Source organism: Lampetra fluviatilis, chromosome 48 (assembly GCF_964198595.1).
Source record: "Lampetra fluviatilis chromosome 48, kcLamFluv1.1, whole genome shotgun sequence".
Lineage (NCBI taxonomy): Eukaryota > Metazoa > Chordata > Hyperoartia > Petromyzontiformes > Petromyzontidae > Lampetra > Lampetra fluviatilis.
In genome coordinates, this window is record NC_136322.1 from 3,716,879 (window position 1) to 3,729,539 (window position 12,661).

Here is a 12,661-nt window from a genome sequence, read left to right on the forward strand (position 1 = left end):
GGCACGCACCTTCTCGGGATCGGTGCTCACCCCTGCCTCGCTGACTCGGTGTCCGAGGTACCCCACCTCGCGTTGCGCAATGTAACACTTACGTGGCTTGAGCTTGAGATGGGCTGCTCGCAGTCGCTGGAATACTTCCCGCAGCCTGGACCAGTGTTCGGACAGCGACCTACTGAACACTATTACGTCGTCCAGGTAAATCAGGCACTGTTCCCACTGCAAGCCCCGCATCACCAACTCCATCAACCGCTGGAACGTCGCGGGCGCGTTAGTGAGTCCGAACGGCAACACTCGAAACTCAAACAGGCCCATCGGGGTGGTGAATGCTGTTTTTGGCCGATCCTCCTCCGTCATCTCCACCTGCCAGTAACCGGACGCCAGATCGAGGGTGGAAAAATACCGCGCTCCTGCGAGACTGTCGAAGGTGTCGTCGATGCGTGGGATGGGAAAAGCGTCGCCGAGGGTGACTGCGTTCAATTTTCGGTAATCAACGCAGAACCGAGTCGATCCGTCCTTTTTCGTTACCAGTACCACCGGGGCAGACCAAGGGCTCGCGGAGGGCTGGATTATGTTATCGCGTAGCATATCCGTGACTGCCTCTTTGATCTGGGTCCGTTCAGGCGCGCCCACTCGGTATGCAGGGAATTTGATGGGTCGGGCTGCACCTGTGTCAATTTGGTGCTTGACCAGGTCGGTCCGGCCCACGTCCGAATCGTGCTCACTGAACACGTCGGCGTACTCCCGCAATAACCCGCGCAGCTGATCGGCCTCCCCCTTAGGTAAGGCTGCCCAAGGCACATGTAACGCATCCTGCAGGGGAACAATCTCGGCTCGGGGGGTCGGGCCGACCCGCCAGGCCAGATCCTGGCTGTCCTCGGGGCGGCCAGGGTCCTCCGCCCAGAGTGCGAACACCGAGTCGTTCGAGTGGCGAGCGTGCAGGGGGTGTACGGTGGCTACCGGGGTGCGTCGTCGTATCATTGCCGGGGTACTGTGTGGGTTAAACACACGTATAAACAGCCGGCCCCCATCTGCGTTTACCAGTGTGGCTGACCCTACCACCCCGTATCGCGATGCCAACTCCGGGTGAGGAGTCAGCATTACCTCGCCCGATGGTCGGTGGGTTGGGTCGGTGGAGAGGGTTGCCACTGGCACCAGCATCTCGGCGAGAGGCCCGATGGTGACGGCCGACACCAGCGTAGCGGCCACGGGTGTGAAGCGTGGGCGATTCGGCTCCTGTCCTAGGAACGGAATCCGCTCCCCGCTGCCCTCCACCGTAGCGCATCGTTGCCGGGGCTGTACGTTAAGTCCCAACTTTTCCAGGAGGTCCGTTCCTGCAATGCACTCGTGGCACAACACACTCGAAACGTAGAATTCCTGTGTGCACACCTGGTTTCCTAGACGGACCTCGAGGGAGACCTTCCCCAGCAACCCCATCCCGGCTCCGCTTGCCGTGTGCAGCGCGCGATCCGGGGCCTGCAGGCAGCCCACGTCCACCCCGAGCATGCTGCAGTGCGCGGCGCTCATGAGAGAGGCCACGGCGCCCGTGTCCAACAGGATCCGGGTGCGCTGCCCGTTCACCTGGCCTTCCACCAGCGACGTGGCTCCCGTTATCCCTGCCACCAGCTCCCGCAGCCAATCGCCCGAGGTCCCTGCGCCCTTGGGTGTTGTCGTTGTAACCTGTTTATGGATCACTCGCTCGCCATTATTATTACAGCTGGTTTGGGTCGGGTCTACGTCGATTTCATCCCCCGGTGGTCCCCTCTCTAGGGGGGGCTTAGTGTTTGACCTATGCATCGGCCTCGCACGGGCGAGCTGAGGGCAGTCCCTCATGAGATGCCCTCGACGGTCGCACACATAACACGTCCTGGGAGGAGTGGCGGCTCTGTGGCGAACTTTCTGCCCACTCCCTCCTCCCCCCATGCGCTGTTGCTCATACTCTGCTTCTAGTCGGGCTATCCTTCCAGTTAGCCCTCCTACCGTGGAGTCTAGGTCCCCCATTTCGGATCGGATGGTCTCAACGGAGGATTGCAGTTGGGTCATATTTTTATTCGTTTCCTCGCGTACCTGGGTTACTTGGCCGGAGACATCCTTTATACCCATTTGTATACCGGCAACCCATCCCGGGGTTGTCTCGCGGGACACTGGAGGCTCTCTTTCCCGGCCCCTTACCGTCCTCGCGAGCTCCTGTTCCTCCTCCTCGTCTTCCGAGAGCAGGCTCGCAATGGCGCGCTCTCGTCCCAGCCCCCGGAGCTGCGCGCGTTCGCTGTGAATTCTTTCACACTTACGTGCGCGCTCGACAAGGGTGTTAAAGGGAAGACGTGGACAGCTCATGTCTGGCTGCCACCACGCCGTGCGAGACAGGTACCGCTGGATTTTCTCGGCGGCCAGTTCCTCAATAACATCAGTTGCGTACCCCGGGCGTGCGATCTTTGTTAACTCGCGCACATCCTCGGCGTAATCACGGAGATCTTCGCCAGGTTGGCGACGGCGCGCCTCTAAGGCCGATTTTGCTTCCTCCTCGTCACGTGTGCCAAAACGCTGATCGAGTCGGCGCATCAGCTCCTCTAGCTGTGTCTGTGCGCTCGCGGGTAACGCTTCTACAAAATCGGCTGCCCGCCCATCAAGATTCATATTAAGTTGACGTACTGCCTGCGCGTCCGTCCATCCATTAATTTCCTTGGCCCCTAAGAGATTGCGGGCGAATGCCTTCCACGAAGGGGCCCCCCGGCCGGTAAATATCAGTCTTATTTTAGCGTGAGGTAACGCGGGGGTCCGTACCGCTTCCGACACCAATTTGTGGGGGTCGCTAGCCCCCGAGATCCCTCCCTCGATAATACTAACGGCCGGACTAACATCATCAATCGCCCCCCCGCTGCTAAGCGAACCGCCGCTAGGCTCCTCACCCAGGGTGTGGGAGCCGTCACCCGAGGATTCCCCTCCACCGCGGGTCCGCGTAGCAGGCACGCCAAATATCCAATGTAATATCTGAATGGGCTGCAGATGAAATCAATGGACAATCAAGTCCAAGAAATGCCTGCTGGTGAATATGATGTGCCATGAATATTGTTATCGCTTTTATTCACGTGGAAACATGTTAAAATGCGTTCGATCTCTCCACTTCACTCAATGAGCGAACAATGTCCCCGCGTGAACCGGGGCTTTGTTGGAAGTTTCGTTTTGTACTCCTGCTAGGACTGGTACAAGCAGGTTCGGAGAGGTGGGTGGCTCTGAAAAGAGCCTTTGTAATTAATGGGAGTCGAGGCTTCACTTGGAGCTTGTGTACTTGGTGACGGCCTTGGTGCCCTCCGACACGGCGTGCTTGGCCAGCTCGCCGGGGAGCAGCAGTCGCACTGCGGTCTGGATCTCCCGAGAAGTGATGGTGGAGCGCTTGTTGTAGTGCGCCAGGCGGGACGCCTCGGAAGCGATGCGCTCGAAGATGTCGTTGACGAACGAGTTCATGATGCTCATTGCCTTGGACGAGATGCCGGTATCGGGGTGCACCTGCTTCATCACCTTGTAGATGTAAATGGCGTAGCTCTCCTTCCTGCGGTGGCGTCGCTTCTTGCCATCCTTGCGCGTAGCCTTGGTCACAGCCTTCTTGGAGCCCTTCTTGGGAGCAGGAACCTTGGCCGGCCCAGCGCTCTTTGATGCGGGAGGATCGGGCATGTCGACGCGTTGTAGGCAGCTTCAGGTCAGAACAGACGGGAAGCGAATGTGGATGTCGGTCGCGCGTTGAGCTCCTTTTATAGGAGGCGAGATGCAAATCAGAGGATCGTAGTGCGCGGCGCTGCTGAGTGGCTCTTTTAGTACCATCCCTCTCCATCAGCGTCCAATGAGAAACGCGGACGCGATGTTCACTTTAATATCGATTTTTACTGCAAATATAACACAATGTAATGTCCAAACATGTATATTAGTGAATTGCAGCCATGGCATTGCCTTTGTTTTAAAAAGGATGACGAGAATACCCAATACAGTATATTGTGTTTTGAGCGTGGGTTTTTTTGTTTCTTACGAGGGATTGTTTCACCACTCGTCTAATACGGCGCACGGGCGTTTTATGAACGCAATTTGGAAAAATACAAGCGCTCGGTGAAATACCAGAAATGGGTACTGTATTAACGCGTTCAAGAATCACGCCTTGTTAAATGTGACGTGTCGCGAATACCTTGATTTCTTTCATTCATGTGCAAGCAGATGAAGATTCGCCAACTCAACAAGCAAACGTCCACCACGTGTGGTGCCACAGCGACGGGGCCGCTCGGCCGAGCCAGGGAGCCGCCCGGCTTCCACCGCCGCACTGCCCCCCATCACCCCCCCCACATAAACACGCACCCGCACCCACGTAGGGCCTCGTGGTCGGGTCACCTACCCTGAGTTTTCACCCGAGGGCCCCCTAGGGGGGTTACCCCACGGTTTCTCAGGGCCAGGGAATTGGACAGGACCCTTCCCAGGCCAAGTAACACTGCGGCGCCGTGGGCGGATTTGAGATCGCACGACCACGGCGAGCTCAGAGAGCCCCGCAGTTAGAAACGCATACAAACACAAACACGGGTCAGCAAGGCAGATAGCTGGGATCAGGACCCGGGACGACTGATTGGTCGAAAGTTCAAAGGCCGGCGGGATCGCAAAAGAGCGGGAAATCCTAGGCTCAGGATTGGTCGAGAGACCAAGGCGGTCGGGACGGGGGCGCCTAGCCTTTGATGTGAATAGTTTAAAAGAAAACGCAGGGGCAGTAGGGAACTCTCTTCTTCTGGAGTTTGGACACGGGGTCAGCGACGAAGGAGTCATCGGGCGAGCCGCTAGATTGTCTGCAGGACGATCTGAGCGCCGCAAGGTCACCAAGGACTACAGACGGTATCGTGTTGCGCGCCTTACAACACCTCAGAGCGGAGGGTAGGATCCGTAGGAGAGGGTTAGTTCGGGGTAAGGACGAGTAGGAAAGCGGTTTAGCAGAGAGCGCAGCATAGAATAGGGCTACACGGCACCAGAGTGTGGGTTAGAAGCGCCTTGCTGTCCCGCACACACACACGGGTGGCTCGGTTGGTTAGCAAGGGCTAATAAAATCTCGAGCGTAGTAACAAAACCGTGTTGTTGGGTGTTTTTGGAACGTGGTATTAGCGTGCACTGCATTCGCGAGTGTGTGGTCGTTGTACGCATAAAGGCCGTGGTCTCTGTACGATTGTGCGGGTACGGAGGTGTGTGCGTTAACGCCCGGGGAGAGCACTTTTGGTGTGTTGGCGTGACTACGCAGCCGTGTGAGAGGAGAATCGTCCTTGTACGATATTTGTGTTGACGTGCACGCGCGAGTGGGGGAGGGGACGAGTCGTCGTGTCGGCGTGTGCCCCGCTTGCGTGCGCTCGTTACTTGCGTAAGCTCTCGGCGTGCGTAATCGGCGTGCCCAAGGTGCGCGATCGTAACGTGGGCGGCCAGCGCGGCGCAGAGCGGCGCAGGAGTGGGTATCGCGTGTGGAGCTGTATGCGTGTGTGCGCGCACGTTCACGACGTGTGTAACACAGGTGCGCGATCCTAACGTGAGTGGTCAGGGTTGGGTGAGTGCCGTGCAGAGCTGTGTGTGGGTGTGCGCGTGCGTGGTTATCCATGCCTGCTACGCGGACCCGCGGTGGAGGGGAATCCTCGGGTGACGGCTCCCACACCCTGGGTGAGGAGCCTAGCGGCGGTTCGCTTAGCAGCGGGGGGGCGATTGATGATGTTAGTCCGGCCGTTAGTATTATCGAGGGAGGGATCTCGGGGGCTAGCGACCCCCACAAATTGGTGTCGGAAGCGGTACGGACCCCCGCGTTACCTCACGCTAAAATAAGACTGATATTTACCGGCCGGGGGGCCCCTTCGTGGAAGGCATTCGCCCGCAATCTCTTAGGGGCCAAGGAAATTAATGGATGGACGGACGCGCAGGCAGTACGTCAACTTAATATGAATCTTGATGGGCGGGCAGCCGATTTTGTAGAAGCGTTACCCGCGAGCGCACAGACACAGCTAGAGGAGCTGATGCGCCGACTCGATCAGCGTTTTGGCACGCGTGACGAGGAGGAAGCAAAATCGGCCTTAGAGGCGCGCCGTCGCCAACCTGGCGAAGATCTCCGTGATTACGCCGAGGATGTGCAAGAGTTAACAAAGATCGCACGCCCGGGGTACGCAACTGAGGTTATTGAGGAACTGGCTGCCGAGAAAATCCAGCGGTACCTGTCTCGCACGGCGTGGTGGCAGCCAGACATGAGCTGCCCACGTCTTCCCTTTAACACCCTTGTCGAGCGCGCACGTAAGTGTGAAAGAATTCACAGCGAACGCGCGCAGCTCCGGGGGCTGGGACGAGAGCGCGCCATTGCGAGCCTGCTCTCGGAAGACGAGGAGGAGGAACAGGAGCTCGCGAGGACGGTAAGGGGCCGAGAAAGAGAACCTCCAGTGTCCCGCGAGACAACCCCGGGATGGGTTGCCGGTATACAAACGGGTATAAAGGATGTCTCCGGCCAGGTAACCCAGGTACGCGAGGAAACGAACAAAAATATGACCCAATTGCAATCCTCCGTTGAGACCATCCGATCTGAAATGGGGGACCTACGCTCCACGGTGGGAGGGTTATCTGGGAGGGTAGCCCGACTAGAGGCGGAGGGTGGACAGCGGCGTAATGGGGGGGGAGGGAGTGGGCGGGGGGCCCACTACGGAGCCGCCCCCCCTCCCCGGGCATGTTATATGTGCGATCGCCGAGGGCATCTAGTGAGAGACTGTCCTGAAATCACCCGAGCTAGGCAGGCGCGGGTTAAACTCCAACGCCTCCTAGTGAGCGGACCAACTAGGGGTGCAATCGACGCGGTCCCGATACAAATAGACGGTAATGGTAATAATGGCGAGCGAGTGATCTCCACACAGGTTCCAACAACAACGCCCACGGAAACGGTGACTCCTGGCGACTGGCTACGGGAGCTGGTGGCGGGGATCACGGGGGCCACGTCGCTGGTGGAAGGGGAGGTACACGGAGTGCGTACCCGATTTCTGCTGGACACGGGGGCGGTGGCCTCGCTCGTGAGCGCAGCGCACTGCAGCGCGATCGGGGTCGACGTGCGTCACCTGCAGGCACCGGACCGCGCGCTGCACACGGCGAGCGGAGCCGGAATGGGGCTGCTGGGGAGAGCCACCCTAGAGGTCCGCATAGGAAACCAGGTGTGCACACAGGAATTCTACGTTTCGAGTGTGTTGTGCCACGAGTGCATTGCAGGAACGGACCTCCTGGAAAAGTTGGGACTTAACGTACAGCCCCGGCAACGATGCGCTACGGTGGAGGGCAGCGGGGAGCGGATTCCGTTCCTAGGACAGGAGCCGAATCGCCCACGCTTCACACCCGTGGCCGCTACGCTGGTGTCGGCCGTCACCATCGGGCCTCTCGCCGAGATGCTGGTGCTAGTGGCAACCCTCTCCACCGACCCAACCCACCGACCATCGGGCGAGGTAATGCTGACTCCTCACCCGGAGTTGGCATCGCGGTACGGGGTGGTAGGGTCAGCCACACTGGTAAACGCAGATGGGGGCCGGCTGTTTATACGTGTGTTTAACCCACACAGTACCCCGGCAATGATACGACGACGCACCCCGGTAGCCACCGTACACCCCCTGCACGCTCGCCACTCGAACGACTCGGTGTTCGCACTCTGGGCGGAGGACCCTGGCCGCCCCGAGGACAGCCAGGATCTGGCCTGGCGGGTCGGCCCGACCCCCCGAGCCGAGATTGTTCCCCTGCAGGATGCGTTACATGTGCCTTGGGCAGCCTTACCTAAGGGGGAGGCCGATCAGCTGCGCGGGTTATTGCGGGAGTACGCCGACGTGTTCAGTGAGCACGATTCGGACGTGGGCCGGACCGACCTGGTCAAGCACCAAATTGACACAGGTGCAGCCCGACCCATCAAACTCCCCGCATACCGAGTGGGCGCGCCTGAACGGACCCAGATCAAAGAGGCAGTCACGGATATGCTACGCGATAACATAATCCAGCCCTCCGCGAGCCCTTGGTCTGCCCCGGTGGTACTGGTAACGAAAAAGGACGGATCGACTCGGTTCTGCGTTGATTACCGAAAATTGAACGCAGTCACCCTCGGCGACGCTTTTCCCATCCCACGCATCGACGACACCTTCGACAGTCTCGCAGGAGCGCGGTATTTTTCCACCCTCGATCTGGCGTCCGGTTACTGGCAGGTGGAGATGACGGAGGAGAATCGGCCAAAAACAGCATTCACCACCCCGATGGGCCTGTTTGAGTTTCGAGTGTTGCCGTTCGGACTCACTAACGCGCCCGCGACGTTCCAGCGGTTGATGGAGTTGGTGATGCGGGGCTTGCAGTGGGAACAGTGCCTGATTTACCTGGACGACGTAATAGTGTTCAGTAGGTCGCTGTCCGAACACTGGTCCAGGCTGCGGGAAGTATTCCAGCGACTGCGAGCAGCCCATCTCAAGCTCAAGCCACGTAAGTGTTACATTGCGCAACGCGAGGTGGGGTACCTCGGACACCGAGTCAGCGAGGCAGGGGTGAGCACCGATCCCGAGAAGGTGCGTGCCGTAGTGGATTGGCCGCGGCCGAGGAACCTGACGGAGATCAGGTCATTCTTGGGACTCGCCACTTATTACCGTCGATTTGTAAAGGGATTCAGTGAGATTGCACGCCCCCTCACCCAACTCACCTCCCCTAAGAACCCCTATCAGTGGTCGGAGGCCTGCCAGACGGCTTTCACCACACTCAAAGACCACCTCACCCACACCCCCACCTTGGCTTTCCCAGATTTCACCACCGATTTTATTTTGGACACTGACGCCTGCAGCAGTGGGCTGGGCGCGGTGCTGTCGCAAGTGCAGGGTGGGACGGAGCGGGTCATCGCATACGCCAGTCGGACCCTGAGCGGGGCCGAACTGAACTATTGTGTAACCCGTCAGGAACTGTATGCTGTAATTTTCGCGTGTAAACAGTTCCGACCGTACTTGTACGGCAGGAAATGTCGTGTGCGCACCGATCATTATGCACTGCAGTTCCTCCTTACATTCAAGGAACCGCGGGGGCAGATGGCTCGATGGCTGGCGCAGCTGCAGGAGTACAACCTGCAGATCGAGTACCGAGTGGGGCGAACACACGCGAACGCGGACGCCTTGTCAAGACGGCCCGCGGTGCGCGCTGAGACGAGGGAGGGAGACGCCTGCCCGTGCTTCACGGGGGGACGCTGCCGCCAGGCAGCAGAACCCAAGGAGCGCGCGGAAACTAAACTCCCCCCCCCGAGAGAGAGTGCAGTGTGCGCCGCAGGAACCCCTGCAGAAGGAGCCCGGGGACAGACGGATCATCCCACCCCAACCGGGCGGATCCAAGAGGATGTCGGCTGCGCCTTCCCGGGCTTGGACGACGAGCAGCTGCGACAAACCCAGCAGCGGGATCCGGATCTGGCGGCGGTGGAGGCGGCACTGCGAGAGAGGAAGGATGCACTACCAGGGCCCTGGAGCGGTTTGTATGCCCGGTTGTGTGTAGAAAACGGGGTGGTGAGGGAACTGGCCGACGCTGGGCAGCCGGGGTGCATCTGCGTTCCCGCCCATGTGCGGCCCCAACTACTACGACTGGTACACGACCACCCGCTCGGGGGCCATGATGGGGAACGGCGCACCCGGGAGACTCTGCGTCGCCAGTATCTCTGGCCTAAATTAGCGCAAGATGTGGCCGCCTGGGTGCAGGGCTGCCGGGCCTGTCAGCAGTGTGGGCAAAAGCCGGCGAGGTACCAGGTACCCCTGAGGCCGTTCCGAGTCAGTCGGACGAATCAGTTGGTCGGAATCGACCTGCAGGGGCCCTTTCCACGATCCCACCGGGGCAACCGATATATTCTTGTAGCGGTGGAGTACTTCACCCGCTACCCCGTGGCGGTGGCTATCCCGGATAAAACAGCCCTCGTAGTGGCCCGGGCCTTCGTGGAAAACTACGTACTTAAGTGCGGGATCCCCGAACGAGTCATTACCGACCAGGGTAGTGAATTCGAGGCCGAACTATTCCAGGCGCTGTGCCGAGAGTTCGGGATCCAGAAGGACCGAACCACGGCATATCACCCCCAGGCGAACGGGATGGTAGAGAGGATGAACCAGACTCTGGCCGGGAAGCTTAAACGCATGGCGGCCGCGAATCAACAGGACTGGGACGAACACCTCCCCTATGCCCTGTTCGCCTACACCACCGCCGTTCACACATCTACAGGACAGACCCCGTTCCTAATGATGTTTGGTCGCGAGTCTCGCCTGCCCGCAGATCTGCTGTTCGGTGTCCCTCCGCCGCAACGGGAGGAAGGGAGCCACCCCATGGAGCACTTGCTGGAGACCCTGCGAGAGGCCAGGGGCCGAGCCTACCCGCACGGAGAGGCCGCGCACCAGCGGCAAGAGCAGGGCGCCCGACCCCGTATGGAGCCCCCCTTCTACACTGCGGGCTCCGAGGTGTGGCTGTACACTCCCCGCGTCGGTGCCGGACAGGTGGGGAAGCTGACCACCTACTGGCGAGGACCCTGGATTGTGAGACGGCAGATCTCACCATGGACGGTGCTGATTCAGGGAGGAGAGAGGGGCCGGGAGATGGTGGTCAACATCCGCCGACTGAAGCCGTGGCGAGCAGCCCCCGAGGGGGGGAGCCCCGCCGTCCAAGTACCCCGAAACCCCGGGGTCCCCCCACCCCCCGTGCCCGGGGGCCTCGCGCAGTATATGGGCCCCACGGAGCCCCGGGCTCCGAGGGGCCCCGGGCGGGGCCGGGGGCGACGAGGACGGCGACCCTTAAACCCCACCGCCTCTGAGTTTGTCCCCCAGCCCGCAGGTGCCGGAGACCGAGGGGAGCCGTTGGAATGGAGGAGGAGACCACCGCCGGAGCCCCAGGAGACGGAGCCGCCACCCCCGAGGCCAGCCACAAGGGCCGGGCGAATCCCGCGGACCCCGCGGCGATACCTCGTGGGGGCAACCCAGGCGAGGTGCTCCAGTCAACCCGGGACGGGGACTGGCACCCCGGGGGGCTATGTGGTGCCACAGCGACGGGGGCCGCTCGGCCGAGCCAGGGAGCCGCCCGGCTTCCACCGCCGCACTGCCCCCCATCACCCCCCCCACATAAACACGCACCCGCACCCACGTAGGGCCTCGTGGTCGGGTCACCTACCCTGAGTTTTCACCCGAGGGCCCCCTAGGGGGGTTACCCCACGGTTTCTCAGGGCCAGGGAATTGGACAGGACCCTTCCCAGGCCAAGTAACACTGCGGCGCCGTGGGCGGATTTGAGATCGCACGACCACGGCGAGCTCAGAGAGCCCCGCAGTTAGAAACGCATACAAACACAAACACGGGTCAGCAAGGCAGATAGCTGGGATCAGGACCCGGGACGACTGATTGGTCGAAAGTTCAAAGGCCGGCGGGATCGCAAAAGAGCGGGAAATCCTAGGCTCAGGATTGGTCGAGAGACCAAGGCGGTCGGGACGGGGGCGCCTAGCCTTTGATGTGAATAGTTTAAAAGAAAACGCAGGGGCAGTAGGGAACTCTCTTCTTCTGGAGTTTGGACACGGGGTCAGCGACGAAGGAGTCATCGGGCGAGCCGCTAGATTGTCTGCAGGACGATCTGAGCGCCGCAAGGTCACCAAGGACTACAGACGGTATCGTGTTGCGCGCCTTACAACACCTCAGAGCGGAGGGTAGGATCCGTAGGAGAGGGTTAGTTCGGGGTAAGGACGAGTAGGAAAGCGGTTTAGCAGAGAGCGCAGCATAGAATAGGGCTACACGGCACCAGAGTGTGGGTTAGAAGCGCCTTGCTGTCCCGCACACACACACGGGTGGCTCGGTTGGTTAGCAAGGGCTAATAAAATCTCGAGCGTAGTAACAAAACCGTGTTGTTGGGTGTTTTTGGAACGTGGTATTAGCGTGCACTGCATTCGCGAGTGTGTGGTCGTTGTACGCATAAAGGCCGTGGTCTCTGTACGATTGTGCGGGTACGGAGGTGTGTGCGTTAACGCCCGGGGAGAGCACTTTTGGTGTGTTGGCGTGACTACGCAGCCGTGTGAGAGGAGAATCGTCCTTGTACGATATTTGTGTTGACGTGCACGCGCGAGTGGGGGAGGGGACGAGTCGTCGTGTCGGCGTGTGCCCCGCTTGCGTGCGCTCGTTACTTGCGTAAGCTCTCGGCGTGCGTAATCGGCGTGCCCAAGGTGCGCGATCGTAACGTGGGCGGCCAGCGCGGCGCAGAGCGGCGCAGGAGTGGGTATCGCGTGTGGAGCTGTATGCGTGTGTGCGCGCACGTTCACGACGTGTGTAACACAGGTGCGCGATCCTAACGTGAGTGGTCAGGGTTGGGTGAGTGCCGTGCAGAGCTGTGTGTGGGTGTGCGCGTGCGTGGTTATCCATGCCTGCTACGCGGACCCGCGGTGGAGGGGAATCCTCGGGTGACGGCTCCCACACCCTGGGTGAGGAGCCTAGCGGCGGTTCGCTTAGCAGCGGGGGGGCGATTGATGATGTTAGTCCGGCCGTTAGTATTATCGAGGGAGGGATCTCGGGGGCTAGCGACCCCCACACTTACGCAAGTAACGAGCGCACGCAAGCGGGGCACACGCCGACACGACGACTCGTCCCCTCCCCCACTCGCGCGTGCACGTCAACACAAATCTCGTACAAG

General features: G+C 60.3%; 1 protein-coding gene across 1 annotated transcript; it reads right to left on the minus strand.

Annotated features, from left to right (window-relative positions):
- Positions 1 to 3,264: 3,264 nt before the first annotated feature.
- Positions 3,265 to 3,666, minus strand: LOC144948052 (histone H2B type 3-B). Its single transcript, XM_078877480.1, has one exon. The coding sequence runs from the start codon at positions 3,664 to 3,666 to the stop codon at positions 3,265 to 3,267; it is 402 nt and encodes a 133-aa protein (XP_078733606.1).
- Positions 3,667 to 12,661: the final 8,995 nt, after the last annotated feature.

What these genes read in the sequence shown, in the direction of transcription:
- LOC144948052 (XM_078877480.1), bottom strand. Translation starts at nt 3,666, where the DNA reads ATGCCCGATCCTCCCGCATCAAAGAGCGCTGGGCCGGCCAAGGTTCCT.